Here is a 14,491-nt window from a genome sequence, read left to right on the forward strand (position 1 = left end):
GTTAGTTTGGCCTGTTGGAATCCTAAGTACTTGTAGAACTCGCCCTCTTCCATGGATTCAATAACGTCTCCATTTCCAAGTGCAAAATCTTCTTTCTTCAGGATTCCTTTTTCTATGTGAAGTTTTTTGCATTTGTCTAGGCCAAACTCCATTTGTATGTCCTTAGTGTATGAATGTGTGATTTGTAGGAGTTGATGAAGTTGTTTCTGTGTGGATGCATAAAGTTTTATGTCGTCCATTTACATGAGATGTGACAGCATAAACTGTGTTGTTTTTTCATGTCTGATATTGTAGCCATATTGTTTGTTGTTTAACATGTTGGATAATGGGTTCAGGGCTAGGCAGAACTAGAGAGTTATTATTATTATTATTATAACAAGATTTATGATTATTATAATTAGTACTATGATATCTATTATTTCATACAATGTTAGTCTATATATTTTATTATTGGTTACATATAACATGTTAAAATATATTGTAACTTGCAGAAAAAACTGATGGAAATGAAATTTTTATCAGTTTTACTGGAACCTGCTATAATAATTCAATCATCAATTATATGCGGTTTCGAAAGTAATATTATTTGCATTAGCTTATGGTTATTTAATTTGTATATCTTACATGTGCATTGGCAACTGATTGGTATGATAACTGTGGGTTTATTGAGTGTCAATAAACATGAAACATAGTGTATTAGGAAAAATGGTATTTTCTATTTTTATTTATCTTTTTATCTATGACTATCTTTATATTTTTATTAATGCATTTACTTTGCTTGTCCAAAAAAACCTTATAAGTAGCATATGCATTGCGGGTCAACCCATGTAACTTCTTTGTCATTGTTCTTTCGTTTCTGTTTCAATTAATCTCACAATAAATATTTTGATATCTGAATTTTACAAAATCTGACTCCAGCATCACTAAAGTACACTCCAATGAACAAGAAAAACAAAGTTAAAAACAAGCTTCTGGAGTCTTTCACTTAATCCAGTTTAATTATGATTATCGTTTTATTATGACAAACATTGATAATGTTAGTAATATTCTTTTCAGTTTCTTTACAATGTAAGTCATATATTCAGTCATTGTGTATTTATGAACTATTTTAAATCAAGACTTGGTAAGAAATTTCTTTTTGCACCTCAGCTAATAAGGGAAATCTTTTTCCTAAGGTATTTTCAGTGAAAATTTAAAAAAGATAAATATCAGGTTAACGATGCCAAAATACCCAACTATCCCTAAAGTAGTCAAAGCATTGTTAGCTCTCAGTCATGGCAATGCAGATGTTGAAAGAGGGTTCTCCATTTCTACATGGGTTCTGACAGAAGACAGAACTTCTTTGTCAGAACAAATGATGAATTTATTGTTGATAGTAAAAGATGGACTCTGTGTTTACAACAATAATGCCTTTTTGGTGCCAATGACAAAGAAGTTACTTGGGTTGGCCTGAAATGCATATGCTACTTATAAGGCTTTTTTGGACAAACAAAGTAAACTGAAAGAAGAAAAAAGGACAAGGAAGGAAGGAAGAGAAAGGAAGCGGAGGATAAAATAAAAGCACTTGAACAGGAGAGAAAGGAAATTGATATTCTTGAAGCCAAGCTGAAGAAGAAAAAGAAGAAGAAATGCAAAGGAAAATGAGGTGTAGAATGTTTGAAGAAGCCACTAATAGACTATGAAATGTGATTGAGAAAAACAATGTTGAAGAGATACATCTTGCCCAAGGAATAGTGGAAAGTGCAAGGAAAATTTAGTGTGATGAAAAGGAGAAAACAAGAGAAGTGTAGAAACTGCAGCATGACTTAAACAAAAGAAAACCTTCAATTACAAATTTTTTAAACAATAAATCAAAAAATGTATCTTGAAATAAATGGCATTTGAAATTTGGCATGTTATATGGAGAGACATTCTGGTAGTTATGTTACTCTTCCATTTCCTTTGCTGTATAAAGGTAGGAACTCTGTATAGGCCACTTAAAAACTTAATGCAGGCTTAATGCAGTCTTGTTGGTCACTTTTCTGGAGTATAAACTCAGCCTAACTATTTTCATATTTAATTTTTTCAGTTCACTTAATAATCAATTTAATATCATATGCAATGTTATTGATACAAAATGTATGTGTGTGTTTTTTTAATAATGCCTCTTTTAGTTCACTTTAACACTATTAGCTTTTTTTCAGTGTGAACTCTCTTTTTTCACTTTTTTTCACTGCCTTGACTGCTTTAAGCCCTGCAGTACTGTCCCAAAGATGTTCAAATGACTGATGTGGCAACTTTGTGGTGGTCAGTCACTCCAGGTATATGAAGTCAGTATTCTGCTTCCTAAATTAGTTCATTATAGTATGAGCATAATGGTAAAGACATTATCATCCTGAAACATTAGAGCCATCAGGATGAAAATCATAGATTGCAGAAACATATGGTCATCCAGCACTTTAACATAGTCATTTGACTTCATAGTTTTCTCAAAAGTGACCAATGGACCCAAACTAGACCAAAAAAAAAATACTCCCAAATCATTACAGATTTTTCAAAATCTTGAACAGTTTCTTGAATACAAGCTGGATCAAGTGCTTAATCGGATTTGCTTCATATATATTGGCAACTAGCCTAGCAAAATCTGATGATTGTTGATTCATCATTAAAATGACACTTTTTTCCAAACATCAATAGTCTAGTCTTGGGCTCTTCAGGCAGCTGAGTAGTTTGTGTTGAAAGGAACAGCTCTGAAGACCCATATTCAATAACAAATATTGAAGAGTTCTGATTGATATGTTGTATCCCATTTAGTGGAATGTTATTGCAAAGTTTATGATTGAATTTTCCTTGGTTTTGCTTAACAAAATGCTTTATTATGCTCATCCAGAATTTCTTTTCTGCCACATTTAGAGTAATTTGCATCTTTTTGTCCATATTGAAACCATTTATTCTTGACTCTCTTACACTAGTCTGTGAAACTTGAAGTTTATCAGATATTCTTTTAAATGTCATACTAGTTTGTCATGGGAAATTTGTTGCCCTGTGACAAACCTTGACCATGAAATATTTGTTTAAAAATTTACTGCTAATTTTTTCAAACAAATATTAAAATAATTTTTTGTTTACAAAAATTATTATTGGTAACAATCTAAATTAGGTTAATGATATATTTAATAAATAATTTTAGAATCAAAATTAACCATTACATTTGTTTATATTAATTTTATTAATATAATTTTTACAAAATGATTATCTCAGATTTAATAACTGTTTTAGTATGTAGGTGACATTTGTTTTGGAAAAGTTACTACACTTTTTATCAGAATTTTTTAAAACGTTATAGATTCTTAATGATACAAACACAAATGAAAAATTGAATATGCATTTTCTGTTGTGATCTATTATTTTATGACAACTTTACTTTCAATATTTTCACTTTTTGCAATAAAAACTGTTCTCTTGCTTAAATAATTTTTAAAAAATCAAAAGTTTACTATTCTTTCCCTTAAATGTATTAAAATATTTATAAACATAACTGTTTTTTATTTTTTAACCAAAAAAATATTCTCTTAAATCATTATTTAAATAAAAATAGAAATTATATATTGTAGATAAAATTTTTATTTTAGATGTCCAAATTCTATCTTGAAATTAGTTGGACAGATAATTAAATTGGAGGATTTATTATCAAAAGCAATTCAAGAAAAGGATATGGTAAGTTTCATATAATATAAAATCATATTATATTTAATTGAAGCTCAGTAGACAGGCTTGCTTCTGATAAAGAGTTGAACCTGTCTATCTCAAACATGTTTATCTTGAAATTTATTTCTTCTACTGCATTTTCAGCCTAAATTCAATATATTTTCTACATTCATCTCAAATAATTTTCTCCCAAAACTTCTATATCTCAAATTACAGACTGAAGTGTCAATTACAGTTTCAAAGCTCAACGACTACATTTTGATAGCATAAATTGTAGTTAAGAAACATCTCTTGAAATACAGTACATAGTTGCAATTAACACTGCTTTTCTCTGATTGGCTACAAATTTGGTTTGGTTTATTTATTTACTGCAATATGATGTGGGCAATCTGCCAAGGGAGATGCTTCTTGGGAGGACATTAGATGGGAAACTGGCTCCTATTTAAGTGTTATAAATGTAAAGAAAACTTGGAAACACATGGCCAGCCTGTTGCTGACGCATGAACCCACAACCAACTAACTAGTTACCAGTGTTCACTGGTTTTTATCACCTCGACCACTGGTGATGAAAAGCTGAGTTTGGCTTGCATCTTATTGGTTGAAAAAATTCAGGCATAAAAAACTATTGACAAACTATTTCTGTTATTGTATGTCAAAAATTTTTTTTATTTATATCTAATACAGGTATGTACTTTACTTGCTATTGTATTAATAAAATACTGTATCTCCATTCAACCTGTCTATCTCAAATTTTTTCCCTCATTTCCATGCAATTTGACTGTAAGCTTAAATCTTATCAAGAAAAAGATAATTAAAACTTAAAACTCATGCCAAATTAGCATAAGCATTTTTGGAATTGTAATCAATTGCAGGAAAAAAATTATCTACTGCATAATATGATTTAATCATAATTATTTGATCTGTAATCTGTTAAAGTAATAAAAATACATACTGTGTCACTTCAGTTATAAACCTATCCTAAAAGCTTAAGAAATACACAATGTAAATATCTGGTATGCACATGGAACATATGTAGGAGAGCAGGATAGACAATCCACAGAGAGAGGGAGAGAAAAGTGTTTGGAGTTGTGTTGGAAGGTTGACAGTGGAACTGAAGTTGAACAGATGGAATTGGATTCAAAATTATTTGTTGCAAAATTCTCTTGGAAATAACTTCCCAAAAGAAGAATATACAAATTGTAGATAAACTAATGAAAATAGCAATATGTCTATTTAAAAGAAATACACAAATACATTGTATTCAAAATCTAAATTATCAAATGTGTTTTAGTCTTCTCAAATATGATTAATGAATTAGTATTTTAGTAGTGTAATTAGAAATTAAATGTTAAAAGTCAAGTAAGAATGTATAATGATATATTGCTTTGACTAAAAACTGTGTTTAATAAACAAATAAATACAGAAAGAACAATAGAACAGCACAAGCCTTCTGTGCTACGGAACATGGCAGAATGCAACAAAAAGAGCATGTGAAAATTTTACACCCCCCTGGCAGTTGAGGAGAGTACAATATGAAATTCACATTCCTTGACATTAATAGACTAGATCAGTGGTTTCCAAACTTTTTTGATTCTAGGCACTCTTGCTAAATGCAAATTTTCCCATGGCACCCTATGTCAAATTCTAACAAGTACATTAAATTCTAACATTATAAAAATTTTATAACATTTCATGGCGCTCCTGTGAGGAAACCATGGCACAAACTTTGGGAACCGCTGGACTAGATCATTTATGGAATGAAATTCATATCTGGAAAATTCCTAATATGATTCATGAACTTACACAATTTGACGGGAAACTCTTTTGGTCTGGATGCGAACTTTCTCGTTTGTGAGTTTGGGCTGTTCATATTTGGCCCTATTTATAGGATATACAGGTGTGTAATTTAGTGTCCATCCAATGGCTATGGACGATTCAAGTCACCTGAGGAGAGAGGCAACAAGGAACTTGTTCAGTTCGTATCAGAGTCAACATCTCTTCTTGGGAACTTCCTTAGAAACAAAAGAAAAGTATTAAATTTAAGAAAAGCATCAGCCCAGATTCTCACATTATTAATCTGAGTTTAAACTTAAAATATTTATATAGATAATGGGAAGTTTTGATTTTTAATTACAAAATGAATAATAAAGACTATTAGTCAGAAAAATTAGGTACATAAAATAATTACTTGTAAATATTATTTTCAATTTGAAATAATAATCTTTTAAATACCAAACAGAAAATTTTAAATGTTTTTTGTTAAAAATGAGAGTTGATGGAATTGATTATTAATTTTAAAACCTGTCTTGAATATTAAAATTTGTTTTTTTTCTACAAATTTACCTTAATTTTTTATGCATATTTGCTATCTCTGAATCAGATTATGTATTTGAAGCCAGTAAAATATTTTATTATGACCCCTAAGGATGAAGTATAGGAATACCATTATGTAATTGAAATAAAGGGACAGTAGTTATAGCAGCAACCATCATAATTTAGTGTGCAAGTAGTTTAAAAACCAATTTTTTGTCAGTAAAGTCACAATGGCTGTTTTTTTGATCCAATAGAGCAGGTGTGGCCAAACTTTTACTTTTTAGGGGCTACTTTTTTGGTATAAAATAGTCTGTGGGCAACTATGAATATGGGCAAACAATTTTAGGATTTTTATATGCACATGCGTTAACATTCATTTGCATTGTTCATCGGGATAAATACAAACTGTATGGGTATGTTGCACGGACAGTCTATTATTGTAAGAATAAATTATTGAATTAAGATTTTTAAACATTAATTTAAGTGAAAGCAAATTGTTCAACTTTAGCTTCGCAGGCTACTTTCAAAACCTTTACAGTCAACCGGTCGACCACGGTCTACGTGTTGGCCATCCCTGCAATAGAGCATTATCTTGTAGACTTCTTGGAAGTTGGTAATACAGGAAACTTAGATACAGGGCTGGAAAATTATCATTTTTTTACCATCTCTGACTTTGGATACATACAACAATTTAGAGACTAAATTACTATGACAGACTTTTATATCATAAATGCAGAAAAATCTACAGGTGTCCAATTCAGACTATCAAACAGTAAACTTGATTTTGTCTTATAACCAAGTCTGTTTTAATCAAGAATTTTGACTTTGGAATGGATATTTTCAGTTTTCTGACACTGACTTCTACGTATTTATATACACTCATTGCCATAAAACTAGCACATCAAGGAGTTGTCATATCACTACAAAAGTTGGCATGCAATAACTCTCAAGCAGATATGGAAATGATTAGTTATAGTGTGATGGCTCATCACATAATGCCAGCAGAGGGTGTTAAAGTGCATACCCCTTGACCTATAAGAAAAATGTATTAAAGGCATCCTGTCTGTAATTTACCTGTTGCAGAGGGATGCTGTGTCACTAGAGATGCCTTTCATTGCAATCAAAGACCATATGAAGAACTAACCAAGTTTGAGAGTGGAAGGATCATTGGGTTGAGAAAAGCTGGATGGTCATCATGCAAATAGCCCACCACCTAGACCATTCTGACAATACTGTGAGGTGGTGTTGGGACAGCGGACAAGAGAGAGCTTGCAAACACCATGCCAAGGCTTAAGATTCCCTCATTAGACCACCAGCTGAGAGGACCACCTGGACCTCTGACAAGCATGTACATAGCCAACCATATCATTGTCTACCATCTAAACACAGGTGGTGCCATCATTACAGGCCCATGTCTGTCTGTACCATTTTGAGGCACCTGGGTGAAGAACATTTTGTATTGCAGCAGCCATTACATGTGCTACCATTGACACCACCTACCATTGCCTCTGTTTGGAGTGGTATCGCTTCTGATGGAATTTGATTGCAACAGAATGAAACCAGGTTGTCTACAGTGACGAATCCACATTCAGTTTGATTTGTTTGTGGCCTTGTTTGTGTATGGAGGCCTTGTGATAAATGCCTCAATCCTGCCTATGCTATATAGCAGCACACCACCCCATAGCTGTTGTGATGGTTAGGAATGCCATCACATATGACATGACAGCTGTGGTAGATCTCTAGTAGTAGTGATCCAAGGAACCATGATAGCAGAGTGGTATGTTAGTGACATCCTGCAGCCATGTGTTGCCTCTAGTGATAGGTCTCTCAAAAGCCAACAGGATAATGCTTGACTGCATCCAGCAGGGGTGTCACAGAACTGCTCTGTCACATTGCCACACCTCTCAGTCTGGCCTTCTCAGTCTGGATTTGTTACTGATTGAACATGTCTGGGATCACCTGGTTGCCAAGTTGGACAGTCTAAGAGTTTGGCCAAACTAAGAGGACACCAAATGGCACCTGTATGCCTCTTTGCTCATCCACATCACATTGTGTATTCATGCTAGAGGTGGCCCAACAGGGTACTAGAACCTTTCTTTTGTAGTTTTTCCTGCAATAAATGATCCTTCTGCTTTCATTTTGTAATCACTTACACTCGCACATATACAGTTTTGTTTGATTCGGGCAACTTTTTCTTGGTAAGTAAATGAAAACCACTTACACTGTTTTTAAAATCACCATTAGTCATGGACATCTGACTGAGTAATGGCAAAAAAATGACTTTATGCATAGAAAATGACTTTATGGAAAAAGTATATTTTTTAATGATTGAGGATTAATTGATGTAAAACTGTTTCTGTAGGAAGAAAAGTTTTAGGGAAAAATAGAGGCATCACTCTGTTACTCACACCATATCTCTGTTTATTTTTTTATAGGTGATTTCATAATTAAAATAATTTTCAATGTTGTTATAAAGCAGATTTATCAGTTTAATTGATTTGATGAAATGTGAAGATAGAAATGTCAATTTTAATGTTTGAATTTTTTGTGTAAAAAAAAATAATAGTTAGATGGTTTCCCATGCTAATAAAACAATTTGTAGAAAAATTTTTAACCTTATTTAAATTATTTGAAACTTATGCATAAAGTATAAGTATTCTTCATTTAATTCAAAATTTTATTTTTATGAAAAATATGTTTCTTCTAATATTGTTATAAAAACAAATGATGGAAAAATTGTTCATGTAAGCATCTTATTCCAAATGTCAGCATAGAAAATATTGAAATGCAGAATTATATACAGTTTTAGATTTCATATTTTTATCAGTTTACTGATAAGAGTACAGATGTCCCTTATATAAATAACATAGTATTACATTCCAAAAAAGAACTGTTATGCAAATCTGTGCTATACGAAACAAAGGACTAATGCAAAACATGGGGTTAGGTTCCAGAAGTTAGTTAAAGTATACTTTTCTTTTTCATCACTAAGAGAAATACATTTATTAAAATGATCAATAATTTATTTTCAATCAACAATTAAATAAAAATTACAATTAAAAGTACTGTATTATGCATTAATATTAATTTTAGTTAAACAAGGGCATTTTGTTTGTACAAAGTATTGTCATTTGAGGGTTTTTGTTTTTTGTTGAAACCTCTTCATTTTTTTATTTTTACCATAAAAATTTTTTATGATTTCAGAAAATACAATTAAAAATATTAATCAAAATTTTGTTTTAGTGGTTTGCATTTGTTTAATCGAGGACCAAGCAATTTATTTTCCAGAATTTATGTTCAAATACCAAATTGTTTGAGTTAGAAACAGTTCCAAGTATTGAGATATCACCATATTTTATTCATCATTTCTACAAATGATTACTTACCCACAATTTAAAAATGTTAGTAACACTTTTTTAGGGACATTTAAAGAACATTTTTAGGTAAATGTTAAAAAAAGGTTAATTATACTTACCTAAAAATGTTTAAATAAACTATTAAATACAAAAATTAATGTATAAAAACAAAACACAGTGACACTCTTAAGGGCTAAAGTCTGAAAGCAACAATGATGATACCTGGTTGATAGGAAAGCTAGGGCAAGGAAGAAAAAAATTGCACTATTGGTTTTCATTAAAGTAAACCAGATGAAAAATATCTAATTATTATAAAATAAAATATTTAATATTGAGTAGTAAAGTATTGTGAATTGAATTATATATTCAGATCATTAAAGGAGTTCAGTTAATACTGTAATTTCTGATTTTTTTTAATAAATTATGCTTTATCAAAAAAATACATATATAAATTCATATGATTACATAAGAAATATTAAAAACTATGTAATGTTTCAAAATATATTTATTAATATAAAATTATGAAATTTATATCTGTCATTTAACTTGTGCTTAAAAGCTGATTCTAGTAGTCTTAATTTTAATATAATCCTACTTCAGTAGTTATACATTTTTCAACTTATCAAAAATTTTTCTATGGATTAAAATCATTGTTTTTTTTTGTTTAGGATATCTGTTGCTGTATATATGGTTTGTTCATTGCTTTAGGAGAGACACATTCCAAGCTACTGTTAAACACAATTTTGGAGAGAGAAGAATATCGGGATACAATAATCAAATTAATTAGTTTAATATTAGTATGTTTAATAATTTTTTATAAAAAAAGAATATCTTTTATTAAATAATAATAATAAATTATTAATTTTGTAGCAATGTAGTCGTACACCTGGTCACTATCCAATTGATGAAATATGTAGTGAACAAACTTTTGGTTTTTGGTATACATTACAAGTAAGTTAAGTTTTTTGTAATAATAATAATTAGTTATAAATTCATGTAAAATATCTGAAAATAATTCATGAATTAATTTTGTGTAAATATTAAGAATTTATTTAAATTTAATTTATTAATGCAGCAATTTTAAAATAATTATACAGGGTGTCCACAAAGTCTGGGTACATAAGGATTAACACATACTTTTAAAACAAAATAATTTTATTTGATTTTAATATTAATAAATAACATTTTCAATATGATTTCCATCATTTTCAATACATAATTTGAGTTCCTTGCAAAATTCAGGTGAACTCGATTAAATAGGTCTGTATTGCCATCAATTTCAGCACACTGACTGGTAATGGTGTCCACAAATTATGGCACATCAAATTATGTATTGAAGATGTTATTTGTTAATATTAGAATCAAATAAAATTATTTTGTTTTAAAAGTATGTGTTAATCTTTATGTACCTAGACTTTGTGGACATCCTGTAGTTTAAAATTATTATAAAATACTGCATTAGAAAATAACTACAATAATCTATAATAACTGAATGTGCTTTAGTTCACTCACCAAATCAGAAAATCCAGCAGTAAAACATTAAATTTAAGAAATGCTTGATAAAAGCAAATGTTTTCAATCATTTTCAGCAATTATCTTCAGGTTTATATTGAATGATCCACTTTCTTACAAAGTAGTGGCTTTCTGGACATTAATCAAAAGAGCCTTCACACATTCTTTCAGTGTGGAGGACAGGAGGAAGAAACTAAATCACATTAAACAAATTGCAGGGCAAAATGGTTACCCCATAAAAATTATTAAGTGCTTAATTCATCAACAACATTTGCTAATCAAGAAAAAAGCAAAAAACTGGATGAAAGATTTCAAAATAGTTAACTATGTGAAACAATTCACTCCTGTCCATAGAGAAATAGCTAAGATCAATAATTGTAAAATAGCACCCAAAAAGAATCCTACTATATATAAATTACTAAGGAATTCCAAGGATCCCAAAGACCTACAAACATACCAGGAGTGTATTCTTTTCCATTGACCGATAACAGAATTGGAAAGAAATTAGAATACATTGGGACCACTTCATGTTCTCTAAATATATGAAAAGAAGAATATAAGAAGTCAATTAGAAAAGGATTTACAACAACAGCCTTAGCAGTCTATGTTAATAATGATTAAGTGCAAGTGCACCTAGAAGAAGCACAAATAATACACCACACACAAGCTAATGCATATCTAAAATATCTTGAGAAAACAGATATATACAAGTACAAAGCTAATGAAAAAGCACGGACCACCAATTACAAAAAAATTGACACGCTATCATTTGCAAGAAAATCATCAATCGAAATAATATAAAAATTAATTTTATATTATTATTATAAAATTTGTTTTTATATATAAATTAGAATATAAAAAATATATAAATCTTATTGGATTTAGGAGTAGACTTTACCAAATACAACATGGCAACAACCAATTGGAAAAGTGTTCCATTTAATTTGAATTTGTAAAGACTATTCCATGCATTGTTCTATATTGTTAATTAATGTAAGCCTGAAGTTGATCATTGAAAGTGAATGAACACATTTGTTTTTATCAAGCATTTCTTAAATTTAACATTTACTGCTGGATTTTCTGGTTTGGTGAGTGAACTAATAACCACAGTAAGTATAATTTTTAAGACAATTGAAATTAATTGTAAACTGTATTTAAAATTAACATGTGATATACTGGTTAAGATTGATAATATTTCATGTTACCAGATGTTGAGTCTGATAATGCAAAAAGACTGTTTAAAATGCCTATTTACATGAAGATGATAACTTCAACTAAAACTTACAATAAGGAAAATTTTATAAGTGTATTTGAACTTTATATATTTTGGGACATGCTAATTCTGATAACAATGTGTGTTTAAAGTAAAACATAGTGAATTTTTACTTGTGTTTCAGTATGTTTTATTTATTCATTCAATTTTATTATGAAGTAGTTTGCATAAGGACACCTACCTAACTTTTTCCAGTATTGAAAAAAGTAACATTTTCAAAATTTGGAAATTTAGAGAGAAATTACCAAAGTTTGAAACAAAATTACTTAATTTTAAGCAAAATGGAAGATAATATAGTACTAAGCATTTAAAATTTACAGTTAGTAATTTTCTTGTTACAATGCCACAAGATGAGCATAACAATAACCAAACCGTGGAATATTAATTATTATTGGTACGTATTCTCTTCCTTGTTATAGATTCTTGCTTTTTTAGAGCCTTGTCAACTCCTGCCATCTTTCCTAGTCATCCTTTTTCCTTCTGAATCAGAAGAAATTTTCAATCTTCTTTGATTTTGATCATGGATAACACTTCTGCATGTGTAACATCAAAAAGCTAATTGAGGTTGTTGCTGAAAGTAGATTTTTTTACAGTGTTTTGGGTCTTTCTTTTTGTTGTTCATTTTTCCTCATGGAAGATTTTTTCAAGAGCTGCAATTGTGTGTTTCTGAAGACAACTAGGGATCCATGCTTTATCCTAAATTCCAATGACAGTTCTGGCAGCTAAAGTTTCACTTTCCCAAACAGTTTTCTTTTCAGTCAGATGCAAATTAAAAAATTAGTGATAATCTCTCACTTCAAAGGTAGCTTATTTCCAGGTATTTCACATGATTGTTATCTTATTAGCCAAATATTCATTATTTTAAATGCAACAATAGCATTTAAAATAACATGATTGGATTGAAAACGTTTGTGTTAAGAATAAATCTCTCAACGAGTGAACAGGTGTTGATTTAGTTATAGTTTATTATTTTCTGCTGAGCACGCTTTGGGTTGTTTATATTGCAACAATAGCATTTCTTCATAAAATAAAACCTGGAACCAGTACACTTCAACCTCAGTTTACACTAAGTTGCCTAGAAACTTATAAATTAGAAGTATACAAATTATAATCTCCTAAAAGTCAAAATATTTAATTTAATCTTTACACAACTTAGTGAGGATCATCCGTGGTTGAATTGCACTCTTTGGTTGCTTGAACTAATTGTTTCAAGTCGTCTGAATTTATAGTCTAGGTCCTAGAATGTTCCATAATACTCAGTCTATTATAGAACATATGGCAACAACATTCTGCTCCTATTGCTATACTTATATAGGATTTCTGTTCCAACAGTGAGTGGTCATATGCTTAGCATTGTGACATATTACAGTTTTTCAGATCATGGTAGCAACCCTGAAATATTATTCCAAACAACCAAATTTTACCAAATTTGTTTTTTTTTCAATAATGGAACATATTCAAAACATGCTTCATTCAACTTTAAAAACTTAAAAATAAGAACTACTCTAATAAATAAGGCAAAAATACTCATTAATTTTTGTTCTTACTTTTTTGTCAACAGATTTATTTATTATAATATATTTATTATATTATTGGGTTGTTCGGAAAGTAATTTTGTTTTTTTATTACTAGAGGAATTAGATGTATTTTTACCAACCAATTTCATTTTAAACTATTAGGGGCAGTCAAATGAAAATGAGACAGATAATATAACAAGTGTGGCATGGAAGTTGGTAATGCAGGTAGGTGTGTATATAGAAGTGCCCCCTATTGGGAATCAGGGAGGAACAGCATGAACATTCACCACTGTGCCATTTGTCTGTTAGAAGTGCTTGAAGTGAGGTTGGCGAGTCGTGTGTGCATTCAACATCACTATGGAGGTTCACTGCTTGTTGACTTTCTGGAACACAGCGCCACAATTAACACACAGCAGTACATAGAAACTTTGCAAAAATTGAAGCGTGCCATCAAATCCAAACACCCAGAAATGTTGACAGACAGCATCATTCTGTTGCAGGATAATGCCCACCCACATGTTACCAAGGTTGTTTTGACTATGCTGCAGAAGTTTCACTGGAAACTTCTGCAGCATAGTCCATACACATCTTCCATACAGTTCCAATTTCTCTCCCTAAGATTTCCATATTTTTGGAGCCCCAAAGAAAGGCATTTGTGGCCATCAATTTGCTTCGGATGAAAAGGTAAACGCCTGGGTACAATCATAATTTCGTAGGCAACCGCAAACATTTTTCTATGAAGGCATTGACCATCTTGTCTCACAGTGGGATAAATGTATTAACAGTTATGGCAATTACTTTTGAAATAATAAACAGTTTACTTACTTTTTTCC

At 30.4% G+C, this 14,491-nt stretch overlaps 1 protein-coding gene across 1 annotated transcript in view; it reads left to right on the forward strand.

The window, feature by feature from the left end:
- LOC111617798 (importin-13-like) overlaps nucleotides 1-14,491 on the forward strand; it is a 58,660-nt gene that overhangs the window by 12,782 nt on the left and 31,387 nt on the right. The window contains exons 5-7 of the mRNA XM_023359101.1: nucleotides 3,612-3,696; nucleotides 10,025-10,153; nucleotides 10,227-10,307. Coding sequence (XP_023214869.1) covers nucleotides 3,612-3,696; nucleotides 10,025-10,153; nucleotides 10,227-10,307 — 295 coding nt within the window. The remainder of the gene's footprint in view (nucleotides 1-3,611; nucleotides 3,697-10,024; nucleotides 10,154-10,226; nucleotides 10,308-14,491) is intronic.

The sequence above is a fragment of the Centruroides sculpturatus genome, unplaced genomic scaffold (assembly GCF_000671375.1).
Source record: "Centruroides sculpturatus isolate CEXI.00-Female unplaced genomic scaffold, Cexi_2.0 scaffold277, whole genome shotgun sequence".
Taxonomy (NCBI): Eukaryota; Metazoa; Arthropoda; class Arachnida; order Scorpiones; family Buthidae; genus Centruroides; species Centruroides sculpturatus.